The sequence below is a fragment of the Podarcis erhardii genome, assembly GCF_964252035.2.
Source record: "Podarcis erhardii genome assembly, chromosome: 5".
Lineage (NCBI taxonomy): Eukaryota > Metazoa > Chordata > Lepidosauria > Squamata > Lacertidae > Podarcis > Podarcis erhardii.
The window spans coordinates 55,886,923-55,909,468 of record NC_138509.1 but is presented as its reverse complement, the minus strand read 5'-3'; the positions used below and the strand labels follow the sequence as shown (position 1 = coordinate 55,909,468).

Below are 22,546 nucleotides of genomic sequence, written 5' to 3'. Positions count from 1 at the left end.
GCCTCAATGATGCCCCCTGCATGCTTCACCTGGGGCAAAAAAAACCTGGCTAGCCACACACACACACACACACACACACACAGAGAGAGTAGCTATAGCACTGCCTTCATCCAGCACAGTTCATAATCAAGCCCACGTTTACCACCCAATCCTCTTCCGACAGCATTGCAACAGCACAGAAAATCTGGAGTAAATTTCAAGTTCTGCTCAAATCTGCATGTCTTACCGTGTTAATTGAGTCATATGGCATAACCTTTGATCTACCTCATTACTTTGCAGCTGAAATGTTGCAATGCAGTTCTCCAACCAAAAAATAGAGATTAGTGGGGAAAGTGAGCACAAAATGCATATATTAGTGGAAATAATGTTCAAAAATTCATTCTATTATGGAACACTGCTTGCAAAAAAGTGCATAACAGGCAAAATTGTGTAAAAAAAATTCTCATATGAGGGGTATCTCCAATATGTTTTCAATCACTATGCAACAATGAAGGTGGCAGCATTTTTTTAAAAAAATTAAGAACACCTGCTTCCCAGAAAGCAGCGGAGATTACTGAGATTTTTAAAAAACACAATCTGATAGTGACTTTTTAAAAAGTACTTCTCTAGTAGAGAGAGACTGAAGCCAAAATAATCACTGGTGGGGAAATCCCCCTCCCCAATGTTTCATGGTAGATAAACCAGAAGGTCATGTTAGGCTCCTTCAGAACTTTCTAACGTACAGGACAAGACTATCTGTGGGCACAGGGCTTGAGATATTTACAAAAGGCTCAACAGAGAACTGATGAATCAACAATGGGTCCTTTGACCCAACTGCAGTTTTTGGTTCTTGCCGCCAGACTCGCCTGCATCCTCTCCCTAACTATGCTACAGTCTGCCAGAGCTTATTTGTTCTCCAACTCAGCTTTCAAATATTCTGAGACCAAGCCAGCAAAAAGTGTAATTGTTTCTCCAGATGATGTCTTTTGAAGTTAACTCTGGAGATGCTGAAAAGAGGAGCTGGAGGGGGAGGTAATCTTGTTCATGGAACAGTTATAACAATGTCAAATGTTAGTTAGACTTCAGCTCCTGAACAGGGAATTCAATGAGTAGAAATGTGTGTTGGTGTTATGAACTGGGTGTTTCTTTAAGACCCTGAACGTTTCCAAGCAAAGGAAGGAGTGCAAATATGATCTACGCTCACACAGATTTGAATAGAAGTTTGTTCAATACTTGAGGACACTTAGAGAATTTAAGTGTTCCATAGTGCTCTTCATACATTATCTAAACATAAAGTACTGGCATAATTTCAACCTTGTTTAAGAACCATCTCTATCTGCTTTAATTTAAAAATAAACACCTATAGCAGCAGTGAGGAATGAAGCTCAGCACAAGTACTAATTTGGCCCATGAAGCTGTTCCCTCCAAACGACACCCACCTACATTACATCTGACACCATATATGATGTCAGCTATGGGGCAGATATGGATGTGGTCACAAAAGAATGAAGTAGGAGCTTAAATTGAGCCCCCAGTTGTTTCTTTGCGAGTGGGGCTCCCAGTAGGTGTGAATCAATTAACTGGTGCCAACAAAAAGCCCCTGCTTGGATTGGCAGTACTGGGGAGAACAGCCAATGGGGTTTATCTGCTCAGTTTTGAAGCATTCAGGAATGGAAGAAACTCATTTGATTGATTCAGGGAGCCCTCCTGATAAGTCCAAGTAATCAAAACCCCAAAATCTGGGGAGAAATTTGAATGAGAATTTCTGAAGCAAGCCTAATTCTCTTCTGAAAGTGAGTCCCTGTATCCTATAAATAAAGTTATGGGTTTATCTGGTTCCAAGAACTGGAAGATGTCCATAGCCATATCAAGTAGATCAAAATTAGAAATTCCCATTACACAAAGTAAGGTTATATCATGCTTTCACCCACAACATGTTGGGCCAAGTCAATAGCATTCCTCTTAGGTGCACAAACATGCACCCCAGAGATTGCATGAAGAAACAGAAAAGTTTCAGAGAAAATATATCATATGCTCAGGCAACTGCGCCTACTCTTTGACCCAGACCACTCCAGATTCTGATTTAAGTCTTAGCTAATTTGAGATCGATTCTAACTACTGTATATCTCAGTTTTTCAAACACAACAAAAGAATACAAAGTGCTGCAACTTTAAGAAGAAATGAAACCAGCTGGGCTTTGTTTCGAATTTTGGATGTCTTTGCATTCAGAATTATTTTGTCACAATGGTTTCCTGCTGCCAAGACACACTCCAGTTCCAAGCACAGGGGGTAACTTGATCCAAACAAAACACATGCACTGCTCAAGAGACACTCACTCCAGAAGATCAAATTGCTCTTCTATACAGAAATACAAGAAATGTTCTTGGGGAAAACTCGCTTTCTTTCTTAAAGAACAGTAAGTACACATTCCCAAGCCATCCACTTACCTATTCAAACTGCTTGCCTAAGTCAGGTAGTACCATCTTTACTTGAATGTAATGGGCACCTTTTTTGGCCAAATTACGTTGTGAAAATTAGGATCCGCGTTAGATTTGAAGGCGTATTTACATTTGCCATCAAATACTTTTTTGGTTTCAAGGTTTTGAAAATTGAAGTGCGCATTAGATTCGATGGCACATTAGATTTGCGTAAATACAATATTTTACACTATTTGATAAATCTCTCACTCTGCCCAAAACACTAGGCAAGAATGGAGAGAGGATTGGAAAACAATGGGAATAAATGAGAGCGTCCCCAAAATGTTGACATTCTGATGCTCAGAGTCTCTGCATTCCAAAAGGATTTTTGCACTCAGAAGGGCTGTTGAATCAATCTACAGTGAAAATTACAAAGATATGCTAGACTATTCAAAGTTGCTCTCATGATGGAGATTTTTATTAAGTGAAAAAACAAAAGCAGGACTTTATTTTCTGCTAAAAGCAGGGAAGTGAAGAAGGAATATTTGCACACACAAGCAGGATGCTTCCCCCCACCCCCATCATATAATTCCTTCCAACTCAGCCCTATGGAGCTTTAATGGAGAAAAAGGATAGACTTTAGCAACACATGGATCATGTATAGTTTTTACAACAGTGTGCTGAATAGCACCATGAAATCCTAACAAATTCATAATGTATGCACCTGATAAAATTGTGCTCCAGCACATTAAGCTTTGGGACAGAGTCAGTGTTAGAAACTGAGATATGAAAGCTGGGAGCTAAATGGCACCTTAAACCTAGGTCATGGGCACAACAATGGAAAGTCTAGGTGTGCTTTTTTATAACAAGAATACAAAGCTGAAAATGAATGAACAGCAGCTAAATATTATGTTCATTTGTCTCATGGTCCAGTCCTTCCCCTGCCCACCCCCCTAATATTCTTAAGAGGGTCTCTTCTCCAGTCTTCAGAGAGTAGCTGGAAGTGGGGGGGGGCAGGAAAAGGTCCTCCTTTCCTTCCACTCAGTAGTTTTAATCGGAAATCTCGGGCACAGTACTGAGCCCAGAGCTCAGAAACTGCTTGCACTAATGAAATTCCCTGTTGCAAAATGCTCCTAGAACAATGGGAGTTTTGAACACTGGACGAAGTAGCTCGGTATCACCATATTACACCAGTGCCGAAAGCTCTGTACTGGCTGCCACTACATTACCAAGCTAAATTCAAATTTACTATTAGCAGAGCTGGCTCTGCCATCAGGTAGACTGAGGCAGCTGCCTCAGGCAGCAAAAGCCCCAAAGGTGCCCTGCTGCCTCCACTGGCAGCACAGAAGTGGCACTGGTATCGGCACTAATCACACCCAAATCTGTTGAGCTCTCATCTGAAATCGATGCTAATGCTGGCACTGCTTCTCTGCCAGTGGTGTGAAACAGGATGCGCTGCCCCTGACTATTATTATATAAAGTCCTATACACCAGCCAGATCACTGCACTCATCATGCAAAGCCATCCTGTCTGTCTCACATATTAATTTTGGTTCTATGCAGTCTAAGGCTTTCAGCATGGTGGCACCAGCACTTAGGAACATTGTTCCTATTAAAATCAAACTGATATTTCATCCCCTACCCCAAATGTGTTTCACTAAACACATTAATTATATTTTAATAATTTTATTGTACACCACATGGTATTTTTAATGAATTGGTAGTTTAGAAATACCCTTATTAATAAAAGCAAACATGGCAAAGTTTGCACACCTGAAAGAGGGTGGGATAAAGCAGGAACATCCCAGGCCATCTATGAAACTTGTCCCAGAAACTAAAACAGGCGAACAGAATCTTAGATTTTGTTGTTGTTGTTTAGTCGTTTAGTCGTGTCCGACTCTTCATGACCCTATGGACCAGAGCATGCCAGGCACTCCTGTCTTCCACTGCCTCCCGCAGTTTGGTCAGACTCATGCTGGTAGCTTCATGGATCACTGCCTTGCCGTGGCAAAGGGGCTTGAATAACTCAGAGAAGCGATGAGCTATGCCATGCAGGGCCACCCAAGATGGACAGGTCATCGTGGAGAGTTTTGACCAAACGTGATCTACCTGGAGCAGGAACCGGCAAGCCACTCCAGTATCCCTGCCAAGAAAACTCCATCTTAGATTTTAGCAGAGCCCAAACAGGGCATGATACCAGGAATAGGCAGAAATAAAGACTATGACCTTACAAGCAGTTTTAAACCTTGAGAAAAGGATGCACCTATTGCCTGAGCTAAATGAGACTCCACACAATATGGTGCCTGTAATTTTTAAAAACAATGAAGGAGAGGAAACTGATAAAGCACCATTTAACATCTCCAACACTACCTAGTGCCATGAAGGAAGGAATGTCTCAGCATCTTAAAATCTTCAAAAAAGAAATACTGGAATACTGGGCAACACTGCTGAAGGTAAGTTAGGAAACCAACACACTTGGATTGAATCAACCAAAACCAATCCCAACTGAAACCAAATTATTTGGAAAGGGCACACTAGGTGTTGGGACCAAGGAATAACAACAACAACAAACTTGTAGTATAAGGTACCATAGGATGCCTTTTTTTTTTGCTTTCGCTACTTCACACTAGCACAACTTGTCATTGCCTGTTCCATATCTGAAAAAGGAAAGAGTTCATTGAAAAGCTTTTGAAATGCTGAGATTAAACTGGTAAAAAACACACACACACAAAACTGGCTTTCAAAATTCCAGAATTCTATTTAAGATTTCAATTAAAACACCCTTTTCTGGCACCAATTTCTTTCCCCAGTTCTCAACCACCTGGCAATAATCTAGCCGCTAAAGTAGAAATACAAATGAATGCCCAAATTAAGCAGAGCCAAAAGCTTGCTAGAGAATTTAATCTCTTCCAAGTTGAATTTTGGAATTTGTCCTCCATTCTTTCCTACAACATTATACATTTTTTTTCCCCTGACAGCTTGCAGATTTACAGCTGTTCCCAGATATTGTTCCATTCTTGAATAAAATTGTACCTTCCCCACAAGCAAATGAAAAAGGGTTTTGCAATGGGTGGCAAGCATTAATGCTCACAGAGTGCTTTGCTTGACTGTACAGGGGCTTCTCAACAGAGCAGGAGCTTCTAAAAACTACATCAGATGGAAACTCAGAATAGCAGCAACGGGGTACCTGGAGAAACAGTCCTGACTTTTCTATGACCTACTCCCCATGGGGAAAATTCGAGAAGGCGAAGAGTCAAGCTGTGCACGCCTGATAGCCCACACTAATTCTACAATAGTTCCACCAGAAACATGAACCAGCAAGAGAGCAATACAGATTGAAACATGCTCTACAGATTCATGGGGTGGGTAATACTGGGTGTCTACCAAGAGCACCTCCTATCTTCTTGGCGCCTCCCCTGCCACAAGCTGCTAAACATGCAGAGGAGAGTATTTGCAGCACATCAAAATAGCCCAGCTATGTTTAATGAAGCTCATACTGTATTTCAGAAGGACAAGGATTTTTTGAGAGAGGGTGGCAGAGAGAAGCAAAAAAAGGGACCACACATGGGACTGAGCAATTTCCACTTTCTGGGAGTCTTTTCCCGTTAGGCATCTGTGTTATTCTTGACTCCTTAGTCTTAGATTGTTGGATACTTCAAGCATTCCTTCCATGGCACCACAGCCACAACGGCTGAAGATGTTTTAATGGGCCATGGAATCCCCAACCTTTCTACTGAACCTTTCCAGTTTCCACCAGATTTTCCTAGCTCAAATGTCACTGCATGAAAAGATCCAGCACAAACACAAGGGAATGCCCCCTAGTGGAAGAATTTTAGAAATGAAAACTTGAAAAAGAAAAAGGGGTAACATCCAGAGTACTGTTATTACTAAAGCTGCTTCAGCAAACTTTCACCCAATTAGCTTGTTGTGTGCAATTGGCAAAGCACCTGCACAATAAACTGACTGAACTGGATAGCAGAAGATGCCATTTTGTCAAATGAGAAGCTGGATTTAGACAGGGTAGATATACTATAGATCAGAGGTGTATGGGTTTGAAGGCAGCATTTGATTCTATTTTCTGTGTAAGACTTTGGAGGAAATTAGCCTCATCCAATATAGCCAAAATTGCTACTTTTTCTAATTAAAAGTTTGTATAATAATACCTGGCTGAAGGCATAATGTATTACAGAGGATATCTTACAGATCCTGTGTTATCTACCAAAGGGGTTAAGAAGGTTGCATCTTGCCTCCTATCCTGTTCAACCTATATAGAAATTTTATATATTTAATTGGGCTAACAATGACAATAAAAATGCACAACAGGCTGGTTCAATAAAAACACCCTGAGTACGCTTTTATACATAGAATACAATAAAACCCAGTACTGCCATGGGTGGAATGAATCTTAAAGAATACTAATATAATGTATTATTGAATCAACCAAATCCATTGATAAGCAGAGGGATGTGAGACCATGTGCTTCTTTATTAGCACTTGTAATAACATCAAACCAAACCTCTGCAAATCTACCTTTTTACACTGTTGAGTTTCCATCATTGCATATTTATCATACCTTTAAGCTGGTCACACACAAAACTGTTTTAATGTATAGAAATTTTACTGCAAATTCTACTGCAAAAAGTAGATCCGAGGAGAATATTGTGGGACATCTTCCATATATTGTCAAAACAAACACCTTAAGGGCGAACTATAGGAAAACCAAGTTAATGGTATGGATGGATGGTACTCAAATACCATTAATTCTGATCCACTGCTTTATAGGAAAGGATAATTGTAAAAACACAACCCTACAGATTAAAGCAATTAAGAAAATCCTTCAATCCCAGATGTTATTATCCATGGTGCTAGTTAATTCATTCTCTGTTTCTTAGACATTTCAGACATTCACAATGTATAATTTTTTTACTATTCTATCTGCCACACACACCAAACAGTCCACTGAGACAATGCAAGTTGGTTTGTTAGCTATTTTGTACAACTCTAGGTTTTCACTCTTCTTCAATATGGTTGTTAGCCTAAAGTCTTTATACAAACTCAAACAGGCTCTAGAACTCTTTTCACATAAGAAAAGTCTACACATTGACTTCACATAGTATCACAGCTTTGGAATGGCCACTCCAGAAAAGCCAGCAATTTCACATCATTAGTGCTGAGGAAGGCAAAATTCCAGCCCTATCTATGCAATTTGCAATCTTGGGTTACAGCCCTAGCTATTTCTGAAAGAAGCCAAGAGTTAGGAGAGAGTCCGAATTAAATGATCCAATGATTTTTATTTTTATTTTTTAAACTTTAGCTGATCGGGAGAGGAGGGACTTCAATTGTTCTTATAGGGTTCCCAGCCACGTAATAAAATGCACAAATCTAGGTGGATTGAACAGATGGTTTAAGAATAGATATTTCAAGAAACAACCAGTAAAGAGGATGCATGGCACATCAGATAGATGGCAGATGAGAATGGCATAGTTGGTGAAGGTGAACTCCATACTAGAAGTGCTTCACTCCTAAGATGAGAACACTGAGGTTCAAAACGCATCACCCTGCTAGGCTGTACTCTTAGCCCTGAATAAACCTTCATCTGCTAACTCCAAGTGTGGGAAGAGGATGCAACTTTTCAGTGCTGAGGGTAGGGTGGGCACTTCTGCATTGCCCCCAAAGAGAAAATGCACTACAAAAAGAGGAGATCACTTTGCACTAAATTTGCATAAGCAAATTTACATTTATAGTGCATAGGTGCAAATTTAGAAAGAATTACTGTATCATTATTAGAAATATAATTCATTACACCATAATGATGAAGACTATGTGCTCGCCAACATTTGTCCTGCCACTTTCCCCCAGGAAAACCCACTGTTTACCACTGTATCGAAACAAACGTCAATCGTTTTTCCTGCGGATTGACATTTGTTCTGATTTAGTGATGTATGGAAGTGAGAGCTGGACCATAAAAAAGGCTGATCGCCAAAGAATTGATGCTTTTGAATTATGGTGCTGGAGGAGACTCTTGAGAGTCCCATGGACTGCAAGAAGATCAAACCTATCCATTCTTAAGGAAATCAGCCCTGAGTGCTCACAGGAAGGACAGATCCTGAAGCTGAGGCTCCAATACTTTGGCCACCTCATGAGAAGAGAAGACTCCCTGGAAAAGACCCTGATGTTGGGAAAGATTGAGGGCACAAGGAGAAGGGGACGACAGAGGATGAGATGTTGGATAGTGTTCTCGAAGCTACCAGCGTGAGTTTGACTAAACTGCGGAAGGCAGTGGAAGACAGGAGTGCCTGGCGTGCTCTGGTCCATGGGGTCACAAAGTGTCCGACACGACTAAACGACTAAACAACAACAACAACAAGTTGTTGTTCACAGTGAAAGCAGCAGGACAAATGAAAACCCACTCGGACCTGTGCGTAGAAAGCATGGGACAAGAAGAAGCGTGGACAAGCCCTACAATAGGTTACTCTTGTGCCTGTTCAGTCTGATCCCAGGTGCTAATTTCCTTGCTCTCCTTTATCTTTAAACCATGTGGAATGGACAGCTGTTCAAACAAGTGGACTATACTCTGTAAAGGGAAGGGAAGGGGGAAGGCAAGGCAGAGAGGCTTTGCTTTTCATGCACATGTTCCAGAGATGAACTCTTAACATGGCTGACTTGACAAATCAATTTGGGCTCATCTTATAAACTCTGCAAACCATAATAAAACTTTACGCACTTTGTTCACTCTACTGTTAAGTCCATCCTCTGTGTTCTGTTGCAACTTATGATACCAGAAGAAGATAAGAAAAACTGAGGGAGCAGGACATTAGACATAAGCAGAGGGCTGTCCTGGATTCCTTGTCCTCCCTAATGTTCACCCTGCCTTTTGCTGCATAAGGAATTTGGGAGGTACGCTAAGAGTGGAGCAGAGTGATGCATCAGCCATGCTAGTTTGTCTGTCTGTGAGTGATATTAACCATCTGTGCACTAATTTAATAGAAGTAGTATTCCCTGAAGTGGGAGGGGAAGAGGAAGAGAAATCCAAGGAAGATTTCTTTACTGACCACCCCACCCCAGCTATGAAGTTAATAAGCTGTGGCTGTTTAACAAGCATGTGTTTATGTCAAAAAGAACTAAGTAATTGTGTTGCTGGGAAGACAAAAACCTACCATATAAACCAAGAAAGAGAGAAAAGTACTGGAGAGAAAGGACACATATTTCTGGTTGCAATTGAAACCAGTCTGCTAATGATTGCAGGTTCTTTGACTGCCAATGCATTATTGAAACTGCTTATTTGCTGTGCAGCCCAGGGGAAAATAAAACCAACACAGCACGCTTTATTAATCTTGTCCTCGTCTGACATAAAAATGCACCATCCGTCTTTTATTTGATATTTGCAGACCAATTTGTCAAAACAAGCATGCAGATAAGTCATTAATCATTTCCCCTGATTAAACAGAAGAAAGGGTTGGAAATCAGCTGACATATCTATTAAATCAGTGAGGAAAATCTTAAGGTTTAAAAAAACTTTACTTGAAGGGGAAAAGGGGAACACACCCCCTTGCAAAAAAGCTTTATGATGTAACTAGAGCCCATCAAAACAATAGTTTATTACTATTACTATTACTATTATTATTATTATTATTATTATTATTATTATTAAAGGTTTTCCTCATTTACGAAAGCTCATTGTGTCTTTCTTCAGGTTGTGTTTTCTACAGATCAGTTACATTTGTTGTGAGACAATAGTTTTTCAGATGCTGTAACTCTGGAAATCTAATCCACAAAGTAATTACCAAAGGGAATGGGAATCCTTTGTAATATCCCTTAGATCTTTCCGGGTCTTGCTCTCTCAACAAAACTGCTGAGCTGGTGACCTATTTGGCGGATATATAAACCCAATCATTATAACATTAGAGTGTTTTAATATAGAAAGCAGATTTTTCCTGGGGAGGTTTCAAGGTCCCCAAGCTGGCAATAGTTCCATAAACAGAGGGGAAAATGTGTAAGGGAGTCTGGTGGGGGGAGAGAGGCCCAGGCATACAATTTTTTCCCTTTTGAGCTGCCAGCCTGAGCAGTTGTGGATTTCTCCATGAGAAGTGGGAACAAGGAGCCAAAAAAACCTTGACAATTGGAAGGAGCCAGAAGTGAAAATGAAGGGAGAAATTAAAATTAAGTAATGAAGTTTCCAGTTAGACTTTTCCAACCGAGGGCTGGAAGATGAGAATGTGGAAATATCTATATGCTGCCACATTGCATAGTGGAGGTCTCATGCCTCTCTGAACAGATTTCTTATACAAAAGTCATCTTTGAAATGCATCTACATAAGCCTTTTCTTTAAACAGGGATCAGGTGCAACACCACATCTTTGGTTCCCTTTACCTATCCCAATTTAACAAGTGGAATGGTTTGTTTCTTGAAATGGAAGGTTTGGGAACATAAGACTTGGACAAATAGATTATATCTGGGATTAACAGTGTGGTACCCATGGTAGCAATGATGGTCTTGAGAATTTTCTGAGCTCTCCTCCCGGCTTGCTGCCCCCTTTGTCATGAGATGGTAAGGGTGGTTGACATCCTCCTCCCCACTTCCTGGACAGTACCTATGTACTAAGGTACTACAGTGGTACCTCTGGATGCAAACAGGATCCATTCTGGAACCCTGTTCGCACCCTGAAGCAAACGCAACCCGGATTCGCCGCTTCCGTGCATGCACGCGACGTCATTTTGAGCATCTGCGCATGCGTGAGCGGCGAAACCTGGAAGTAATGTGCTCCGTTACTTCCAGGTCGCCGCAGAGCGCAACCTAAAAATGCTTAACCTGAAGCTACTTCAACCCGAGGTATGACTGTATGTACTAAGCTAAGGAAGGAAGTTAGAAGAGTGATGCTCTTTCCCAGCTTCCTCTTTCTGTTCTATGTGCTTTTCAATGCTTAGATTGACACTGGAGCAGGGGAAGCAAAGTGGACCACTGTTTTTGTGGAGCTGCAAGGTCTACCCCTTTAAGCTTCAGTTTAAACTTCAGGTGGTTTTGTGGGGGCCCTGTGTGAAATCATGCAAATTCAAGAAGATTGATTTTCTGAGGGTTCTAAATTAAAGCATCCCCCCCCCCCACAAAAAAGAGAGACAGAAAATGACTGAGAGGATGGAGAGGAAATAAGGAACAAGAAGCAGGTGCCTTCAGTAATCCCTCAAAAATCCAAATGCGCCCACAGGCTCAAAACATTTAGTGATCTAGTTCAGTACTGTCTATACACAGATTAGCAGTTGTCAGGTTTTCTGATAGAAGTCTTTCTTCAGAATCTAAAAATGCTGGGGATAGGGGCTGGGAGCTTCTGCATGCAATATCTATTTTACTGATTGATTTATAAAAAATATTTATAAACCATCCACTCATATAAAGTATCAAGCTGTCAGGAGAAAGCGAGCAGTAAATCACACCGTGCAAGTTGGAGTTAAGTCTTTATTAGCAAAAACACGTTCTGCACAGTAATGTCAGGCCTTATGAGCACAGCAACTCATCTCCGGTAGGTCTTGCCCCCATGAAGCACAAAGTTTTAGGAACAAACTTTTTGGTGAATAACCAAAAATCAGGGATCTCAAACTTGTTAACCAAAAACACAAAAGAGCTTATTCTGTAATCTCCACCATGCATTACATCTCCTTCCATCACCTGGAATTCACATCAACTATCAATAGGTTATATGGCCCTAGAGGCCACTATCTCCACTTCACTTCCTGGCTTGGGTGGCTCAGCAATGCCAGAAGACCACTCTTGTATCAGAAACTAAAAACAAAATTGCACATGAAGTGCAAACACAGATCACCAATGAGGAAGGAAAGAGTTCCGCTTTGGACATTATGGAGAAATACAAAGCACAGATCACCCATGCTTTTGCCATTTCCCCAGCTTCTCTTCATCAACAAAAGTCACCCCAAATGAGAACTGAAAATATCAACTGCTTCCAAAACAACATTATCAAATGTATGGGAAATACTAGAAAAAGATGGAGACAATTGGAAATTGCAGAGTTTGGAGAAAATGAAAGATAAAGTGCGAGATTGGTTACACTATGCTCAGATTAAGGAAGTTTTTAAACTTGACAAAAAGTTAGGATTCCAGGTGGAAAAATCGAAGCTGGAAACGGAATTGTTAGAGCCTAAGACTAAGGTACTTTCAAGAATGTATAACTTGCTGTTAAAATGGAACACACAAGATGAAACGGTAAAATCGGCTATGATAAAGTGGGCACAGGACATTGGGTATAATATCATGTTTGAGGACTGGGAAAGGTTGTGGACCACTGGGCTGAACTTCACTGCATGTAATGCTTTGAAAGAAAATGTTATGAAAATGATATATAGATGGTACATGACCCCAGTCAAACTTGCAAAAATATACCATTTGTCCGATAACAAATGTTGGAAATGTAAAGTAAGCGAAGGAACGTTCTTTCACCTCTGGTGGACCTGCCCTAGAGTGAAGGCTTTCTGGAAGATGATATACAATGAGCTGAAAAAGGTATTTAAGTATACCTTCCCTAAGAAACCAGAGGCCTTCCTCCTGGGTATTGTCGGCCACAGAGGGTGCTAAAGAAGGACCGAACATTTTTTATGTATGCAACAACGGCAGCAAGGATACTCGTCGCCAAGCACTGGAAAACCCAAGATTTACCCACACTGGAAGAATGGCAGATGCAACTGATAGACTATATGGAACTGGCCGAGATGACCGGCAGAATCCGAGACCTGGGAGAGGAGACGGTTGAAGAAGACTGGAAGAAATTCAAGATTTATCTACAAAAATATTGCAAATTGTATGAATGTTAAGAAGGATGCCAGATCATGAATAATTTGGCACCACTAAGTTAGATGGAGTTATGAAGATAAGTGAGTTTTAAGAAAAGATAAATTTATTATTATTTTTTTGGATAATTACTAGGTTACATTTAAATTCTTAGGATTTGAACAAAGGATATCTAAAATTAGAGAAACAACATGGGAAAACTAGATAATAAGAATGGAAACAAGGTGATAAATTGCTGGCAAAATTTTATTGTGAGGAGCGCAGGAGCGGGAGACGTGAGGGAGTCCAAAGAAGTTAAGAAATTATGTTAAGATACATGTTATATTGTTTCTTTTTTGTGTATTGTATTCAAAAATTGTTAATAAATATTTATATATATAAAAAAAAACATTATCAAATGTATTCACCACTTGGGCACTAGTCATGCAACATAGCCTCACTGATCTGAATGTCATATCTTGGCTAGTTGGGAGCAACTATTTGTGCAGAACAGGCAAGTACCACTTGTGACTGACCAAGCCAAATGCAGCCCACCAGGGACCTAAGCTTGTATTTCTATCTGTCCAGACTGCAGACACAGACGTGGTTTGGCACCTGTTAGGCCAAAGTATGTGGGCAGGTGTGCTATGTTCAGCAGATCTGGTACTGATACAACATGTAACCGAGTAACACTGTTTCCACGTTCAAAATAGGGCTTTCATTTTATCCACCTTCAGGCAGGAAAGTATTGGATGTGTTTACAAAAGAACAGTGGATGGACACTCTTCAGGAAGTGTAGCAGAGGTGGGAAAATTGTCTGGCTGTAACTACCATCATCCCTGACCACTGGCTATGATGACTGGGGCTGATAGAAGCAGTAGTCCAACGACATCTGGAGGGCACCAGGTTCCCCATCCCTGCTCTTTAGAATAACTAAAGTGCCCTATACTTTATGCATCATTTCCTCATAAAAATAAGCTATAACCTATTATGACTGGAATGGCCCAATGTTTACTCCTAGCTCCTAAATATCTGCTTTTTGGACAAAGGAGTCCCTTTCCTATAATTCTTTGTAACTTTCACAAACACTCATCCAAGATAATTTTCATTACTAAAATAACCAAAGACAAAAACAAATTCTCTGCTCTGTGGGTGGCACTGGGGAGCTCTGGTCTGCAGCCAAGTCTCTTTCTCCTGTGTGTTTGTATGTTTAAAATATGTTCTAACATCCTTCCACGTTCTTCCGAGTTCCAGTAAAAATTGAAACATCACAAGACCATTGCATGACACAGTAAAATATGCATGTCCATCTTGAGTAATTTTGGCGTGACGTTGCCATCTGTGCTGCATATGATTAGGATTCAAGTTGAACATAATGCAAGAACATCTAATGAGGCTGCTCCCTTTGGAGAAGTCATGAGAGTAAAGTTGTTTGGAGTGGTGCATGCTACCAAGCATGAAAATTGAGCTCTGCTGGGGAGTACAAGCCTGCATTTTAAACCCAGAGAAACCTGATAGCAAAAAGTTAAGTGTGTTGGAACCATTTCCATGGGGGTTACACTCAAGGCCATGACTGTACAAATCAACATAAAGTAAAGGACCCCTGGATGGTTAAGTCCAGTTAAAGATGACTATGGAATGCAGCACTCATCTCGCTTCAGGCTAGGGAGCCGGTGTTTGTCCACAGACAGCTTTTCGGGTCCTGTGGCCAGCATGACTAAACCACTTCTGCTGCATGGAGCACCATGACGAATGCGCGAGCGCATGGAAACGCAGTTTACTCTCCCACCACAGCGGTATCTATTTATCTACTTGCATTGGTATGCTTTCAAACTGCTAGGTTGGCAGGATGTGGGTGGTGCTGTGGTCTAAACTACTGAGCCTCTTGGGCTTGCCAATCAGAAGGTCGGTGGTTCGAGTCCGTGTAACGGGGTGAGCTCCCATTACTCTGTCCTAGCTTCTGCCAACAATTCAACATACAGCCCTTATGAGACCTAACCTGTCTTGGCGTAAACCATTTGCACTGCTCACAATAGGGTTGCTTCTAGGCAACCTGTACATTGAGAATTCACTCTGATTTGTTTGGACAAAGTTTTCATGGAGGTTGAACAATATTAGCTGCTTATCAAGCATTGATTATAATAGTTTGTGGGGAACTTATACAACGTGCATCAAGCAGTTGTTATCTCACACTTCCAGTACATTTCCCCATCATTTTCCTTATTACATTTGAGGTGGGCAGGGAAGCAGGCTTCTCGTGCAGGAGCACCAACTATAATTGTGTAACCTAAATTTCCCATCATGTGGTTGAATACCACCGGAAAATACCAACAGATTGCAAGTGCCTTAGGTTATAAAAATCCAGTCCTTATGACAAGCACACTTAGGGAAAGTGAAGGATTCTCAAAATTTATTTATGCTTTCCAAGTTCACCTGCCTTTGTTGGACAAGGCTGAAGTCAGCACACCAATTAGTCTCAAACTTGGTTTAAAGTTTGTGAGGGGTAAAGAACTGTACAATGACACCTCCAGCATTAATACTTCTGTTGTCATAAATATATTATTTTCCATCAGTTACTTGTCCTTGTTCAATAACTCCATGCCAGTGCCAAGCCAGCAAAGCAGGCAGACAAGGAAGTTTGTCTCTTAAAAGAGGACAGGGGGGGAAAAAGCAAAGCTAGCATCCTGGAGCAGTGATATAATAAACAGTTTCATATTTTTTGTTAAGAGAGTCTCAAATCAAAGCACTTTCCTGGTAGCCAGATAGCATTTCTTCCTCTGGGACAAGGCAGCCCTGGGACAGCCAGACAGCTGCCCCACATAACCCATCAGATATTTAAACACCTCACAATCCCTTCTCTACTTTCTTGGCGCAAAGGAATGTCAACAGAATTAACTGTTCGCTGAAGCTTGATCATCTGAAATATATCAGCTTTCCAGCCACTGTGTTATAGCCTAAGGCACAACTAGAGCAGATCTCTTCCCATCTAGCATCCTCCCAGCCTTCCAGCTGATAGAGAAAAGAGAGTGTGACAGGAGGTTAAAGTGACAAGGAGAGAGAGAAAGGGAAGAGTTAACTTTACATGGCCATACCCAGTGGGCATATAAAGATTCATTTTACTTCTCATTCACCACTTTTAAAAACTAATCCTCTGGCACAGTACAAGGCAACTTTGCACACAGATCAACTGTAACCTCTCCAATCTGATCTCAGAAGGAATGAGGTGTGATGAAAACTCAGTTACCTAGCGACTAGTACCAATCATTTCACTTCCAGCTGCAATTAAGCATATTGCTTTATCCTATAATGGCACTCCCTGCTGCCAGGCAATAACCAACCAAAACAGGAAAACCCTTCCAAAATGAACTGGGGTGGTCTGAATCCCTTACTCAAAAAGTTAGCTCAAATTGTTTATATACTAACCAACAGTGTTTTAACTGTATACAAGACTTGTGCAACAAACTGGAAAAGTCAGCAAGGCTCACACAAGACCACTGAGGACTACTGACTATCTCACTTTCTAGACTATCTCAACCAGGTAAGTTGGAGGAGGAGCACATAACAGACCCAGTATCCAACACTTACTTCTGGAAGCAAGGCTGCTGTAGGAAGAGCATGCCCGTACTCATCTTAACTCCTGGAGCCTAAATGTTTTGTACCCATTATTGTCAAGTACCCCTACAACACAAGTGGATAGGACAAATGGAAAAAAAATTAGTAAGGCAGTGATCCTTGCCAAACTTATATGGGAGTAAGCCTCATTGAATGAAACACGGCTTTCTTTTGAGTAGATCTGTTTAGTGTTGCAGTCTAAGACCCAGTGCATGTCAAAAACAGTGACAGAAGGGGGGGGGGGAATCTGTGCCACAGAATTCTCTTGATTGCTTCTAGGGGCATATCCTAACTCAACAGTTAGTTTATGGGAATGGGATGTTCTCTATTGAATAAATGAAAGTTCCAGAAAGGTTAAAGAAGCCTATAGAATGAGAGTTGTTTCTATGACTGAGCAGTTGGTCGAGTTAAGAGTCATCTTCTGATATGGGTAAAGTCTACAGACCTATTTATCAACTGTTACGGGGCAAATGCAGCCAGGGTTCTGCTTAGTCTTAACACATTCACACTCGTTCAGTATTCATTCTGGCAGGGCTTTGCCTTGCCTAGTCCGACCCTTTAAGATACCAAAGTTCACTCAATCATCTCCAAGATGATAATCATGTGTCCCCTAAGCTTTGTTATATTAGTTTGCCTAGTATAAGATTAGTTAGACCAACATTCTGGCTTCGTATTAGGCTGAAAAGTGAAACCTGCCAGAGCCATTCAAAAAACCAATATGGATTTGGCCTTGAGGCAAGTCTCTCTCCCCAAACTGCACAACATCAGTGGGCAACCTCCAAAACTCATCCACCTTGTCGCTTGCTTCTTTCTTTAGCAGAAACACTGCACCAGAAAGCACACACATAAGCAAACCTTCTGAAAGGTCATATCCAGAGAGTATATTTCTATATATCTTAAAATGTGGAGTATGATGCATTAACTGCCTTGAGTGGAAAGAATGCATTTCTTTCCCTTACCTTTAAGGTAAGATGACTTTAGGTATGAGTCCTCTGCAGCCATGAGGAATAATATTTAAAATAATTATCTTTTACATGCCTATGGAAACAATGCAATGGCCACAAGAAACTTATCCACATCTGCCTGTTCAGTAGCTATATGCTACTCAGCAGAAAGAGGCAGTGTACAGAAAAAGAAAAGAAAAAATAAAAGTAAATACCCTGACCATAAAATGATAGATCACAACAAAAAGACAAACAACAGAATTTAACACAAAGGTGGCATCTTGACTAGAGTTTCCACTTAGGACCATTGGGGATGTGTGTGTGAATCATGTGACAAATGGTTGGCAGTTTCACTGCAGAGAAACAACCTGAAAGACAGACTTTACATTCTAAAGAAGTGCCAGAGCAAATTCCCTTGTTTGACTGGAGTCTGACTCTTCTTCCATTACTTGGACATTCTGGATCCTCATTGTTTGTTATAGGTGAAACAATAGCCAAGACCAGAAGAATAGTGGGAGTCAGACAGTCCCTCCATAAAGGGATGGAGAAGCTCTCTGGAATTGCCCAGTTGGCTGCCAGATGGTCATTCTTTTAAGGGTTCCCCTCACTACAATGGGAAGATTTCGCCTTCAAATGCTGCCATAACCAGGCTTCCCCCCATCTTTCTCCTTCCATTTTGGTCCTCCTTTATCACTCTGTCCCTCAAAGCAAGTGTTTAATTTTAAAACATTGTGTGCCCGCCCCCCATACCTCTTCCCTAATGTTCCCTTCATTTCACACATGTGCATTTGTAATTGGTCCAGCCTTCTCTCACTTTCACTACTCCGCTATGATGGGGGTGGGAAATGTTTCACAGCAGAAATTCTTCTAGTTTTGTTTTGTTTTTTGCAGAAAAAAACCTTTTTGTAACTTCGTTAATAACAATAAATCCAGGCCCATTTCAAACATAGTATCAAGCTACCTTGGCAATTCTGAAGGTTTTAGCTTGGTTACCAAACACAAGTAAGATAAACATGCTAAATCTGATCCCTCTCTAGGACATCAGGAGATTTCCCAAAACTAAAAAATTTCCAAGGAAAATTGTTCTCTGCAAATTACCCACGTTTGCATAGGGAACTTTTTGAAATTTTCCATTTCAAATTTCAAAAACCACATCACTACTTCCGTGCCTTCTGCTATGCAGCTTCCTAGCAGGGGCAAATTAAGACATTGTGCTTCCTGAGTTAAATGGAAAAGATAGCACCCTCTCTCTGCTCCATGTGCGGAAACTAAGCAGAATGTCACATCCACACCACACATTTAAAGCACATCTAAAGCACACCGCTTCCAGCAACCACCCTGGAACTCCAGCAGATTAAGTCATTGCTCCTGCACTGGGTTGGGGGGGGGGAATGCTGTAGAGCTACACTCCCACCTTTACCACAGTACTGGGACTATAGTCTTCTGTAGAAGATAATGGAAACCATGTTTTAAACCCTTGGCCAAAGTGTGTCTCAACCTACCACACTGCTTAAGCCCTAGATTTAGTTGCCCAATAAGCTTTCAACCTTTCTCAGAGCTGACCCCAAGGTATTTTATTGTGTGTAGCAAATGACAAGAGCACACACACCCAGCTCATGTGGAGAAGCTGGCCACACTGACCACTGACTCTTACTGCAATAGTGGTGATGGGACAACGTCATCTACCACACCCAAGAGCAGCCTGTTAGCTTAGGGGCCACAGGGAAGGCTGCCTGGAAGGCACAGCTTTGCCCTCCAACAAGGGGAAATGCCAACGGTGGAGTAAAGTCAGGTGGGTAAAGTCAGGGGGAGGTCAGAAAGAATGGCTAGTGTGAAGGTGGATGAAGAGACAGAAACTTGACTGAAGGTTAACTCTAAACTGCCAGGTAACATGTATTCAAGTCTTTGGACATTTTTGTTTTGTCTGATAGCTTATTTAAAACTGCTATGTGGAGAAACAAAATCTAGGAATTGTCCGAAGAGCTTTGATGCTTTTCTCCCTTAAAAAGGAACCCAGTCTTTGGCTTCCAAAAGGTCACACATGAACACCAATACTTTCTATCTATTACATATATAGTCTTGGATTGATACATTTTATTAATTGGAGACTAGAAGTGTGTATTTTAAAATCTAAGTGGTCTCTTGCTAGACGGTTTCAGTTCAAATTGCATTGTTCATGGTCTAAACTAGATACATCTCATTACAACATAGAAGACAGATTGCTGATAGCCAGTAAAACACTCAGAATGAATTACTTCACTGAGCAATGATAATACTTATTCGAAAATGAATTATATCAGTTAAAAGCAAATGTTACCCACACAACCACTTTTAAAAGCACTTTAAACCTTTCACTGCCATATAATCTATAAAGATCCCACCACCTCTCAATCCTTTGTGATTGGGTGAAAGGTTGAACTGCCATGTCAGGTTTTCATCCCCAGAGAAATATTTTTAAATAGTCCATCCAATAAATCCTTCAAAAATAGTGGCAAGTAATGGAAATACTGAGATCTTTTCCAGCAGAGAAACGGTATCATTCTTAGTAAATACATAGCATATGCTGCGTACATCCCCCTCCTCCACAACCCAAGACTTTCCATTAGTGTATATTGGGTAATTAATGTACAGGCTTGGAAGACATTCTTACAGCAAAAGGCAATATTTTGGCCCCAAGCCCAAACCAACTGGTGGGGGCAGGGGGAGAGAAGAGAGAAATCCCACCTCGAGTCAGGCACTCTACCAGATGCAATACATAAGATACATGAAGGACTGGAGGGGGAATGGAGAAAAGTACATATATATTTCTTTCAGAGTATGTCTTACCACTTTCATTCTTCTCTATTACATCCACCACCTCTCCAGCTTGCAGGCTGATCTCTGAGTTTTCCTGTTTCTCATAGTTAGACACCACCACATACTGGTCCAGGATCATAGGTTCAGAACTAGCGTCAGCACCTGGGGAAGGGAAAAAGCAAGCTGTGAGCCAGCTTCCAGCCATGGCTCCTCGAGAGCGACCTCTGTCCATCCGACTCATGATAGGCTGATTTGTCACCAATGCCAAGCCAATCAGAATACAACCTTGGCTCGCGGCATATCCCCAAATGGCTGGCCATATAGAAGAAGTTTCCTCTGGCCCACAGCTGAGTAGTACAGAAGAACATTGGAGACTGGTTGAAAAGGGGAGAAGGGGGAGGGGGGAAAAAACCACCCAAGAGTTTAACACAACAGCATATTGTTAGATAGCAAGCTGCAGGATGGAGTTTGAAAATAAACCTCTTTCCAACATGGTTGCCACACCATCCTTGTTCCCATTCAGAGAGAAAAATCCATCTCGGTCACAACCAGCATAAAAAAAAGGTGGGGGGGTTGAAATCCAGGGCTGCCTCGCTAAATGGGAGGGCAGAAAAACACCCAAGTCCACAACTTCTCCCCGTCATAGGCTGAGCTCCTGCCTCGCTCTCACAGGCTCAAGCTAAGAGTCAAAAGGGGGGCTGTGGACGCCAATCATATTTGCCTCGCGCTGCAGTCCTTAAATAGAAAACACATGAGCCGTGTTGAATAAGGGAGGTGGGGGTGGAGGAAGGGAAGAGGGGAGGGCGCAAAGGACTGTTTACTTGAAACAGAAGAAGAAGAAGAATTACAGCACCAGATTCCTGCTTACACAGTTCCCCTCTGCTCCACTGCTCAAGCTCTTTCCAAATAAAACTCCCCCCAGTGTGTCCCCCTGTTAAACTGAGATGTACGTACAGAGTCATCTTTTTTTTGTGCAGCTGTAAAAAAACCCACAACACTTCGCATAGTAAGAGTCATTCTTCAAAGTTCTCTAAACCAACACAAAATGCTTATATTGGATTCTTTCTCCCTGCCTCCTCTCCCCAGCCACCCAGCTGAGCGATGCCCAGGCCTATTTCTTTCCTCTTGTGAAAGTCTTCCCATCTCACCCACCCCATCCATATTTTCTGGTTCATTTTCTCAGTCATAATCGTATGGGTGTGTTGTTGTTTTTTTAAAAAAGCAAAGGAACAAAAAAAAAGTGTGTTCTGCCACCAGGGGCGAAGGCTCACCCTTCCTGCCTTATAGCAACAAGCTGCTGCAGAAGCATGCCTGCCCCTTCGCTCATAAGTCACTCAGAAGATAAACAAGGCCCTTCCCCGCCCACTTCTAAACACCCACAGGAAAATCTGCCCCTGTACATTACTCCTCGGCGCCTGCAAGAAGAAATATGTGCTACAAAAGCATTTTTTAAGCCAGGGCTCTTCCCCCCACCCAGGACTCCACACACACACACACACACACACACACACACACACACACACACACACGACTCCACACACACACACACACACACACACACACACCAGTCATGAACAAAAGAAAACCCTGAAGGAAGCCAAAACTTATTCTCAAATGAGCTAGCAATCATTAAGCTTCATGAGAGATGTTTACAAGATTGCATTCAGTTTGATGTGTGCATCAAAAGGGGCATTACCTCCAAGCACAGGATGGCATGCTTCTTGAATATCCCCACCTGGGCTCACAAGACACCTCATTATCAGTGGTCCAGTCACTTTACCAGACAATAGATGTCAAAATCCTCCTTACTCCTTGCAAGGATGATATCACTAGCTAACAGTGGAAACCTATGCATGTTTACTAGGAAGTTACATCTGGAAAACCAGCACATAACTAGCAGTTAGGGTGGTCACAGAGGACAGACCTCCATTTAGTCCTCATCCAGTTTAAAAGATAATAAACCATATAAGGAGGGAGAGAAGCTGCTGTTAATGCATTATATATTTTGCAAATTTTTAAAGTTCTG

The 22,546-nt window shown here is 41.5% G+C and overlaps 1 protein-coding gene across 13 annotated transcripts in view; it reads right to left on the bottom strand.

Moving 5' to 3' along the window:
* SH3PXD2A (SH3 and PX domains 2A) overlaps positions 1-22,546 on the bottom strand; it is a 259,240-nt gene that overhangs the window by 48,942 nt on the left and 187,752 nt on the right. For 11 of the 13 annotated variants that reach the window (XM_081863403.1, XM_081863404.1, XM_081863407.1 and 8 more), the window contains one exon: positions 20,551-20,682. In XM_081863403.1, coding sequence (XP_081719529.1) covers positions 20,551-20,682 — 132 coding nt within the window. The other 2 variants (XM_081863400.1, XM_081863401.1) reach the window with 2 other exon arrangements.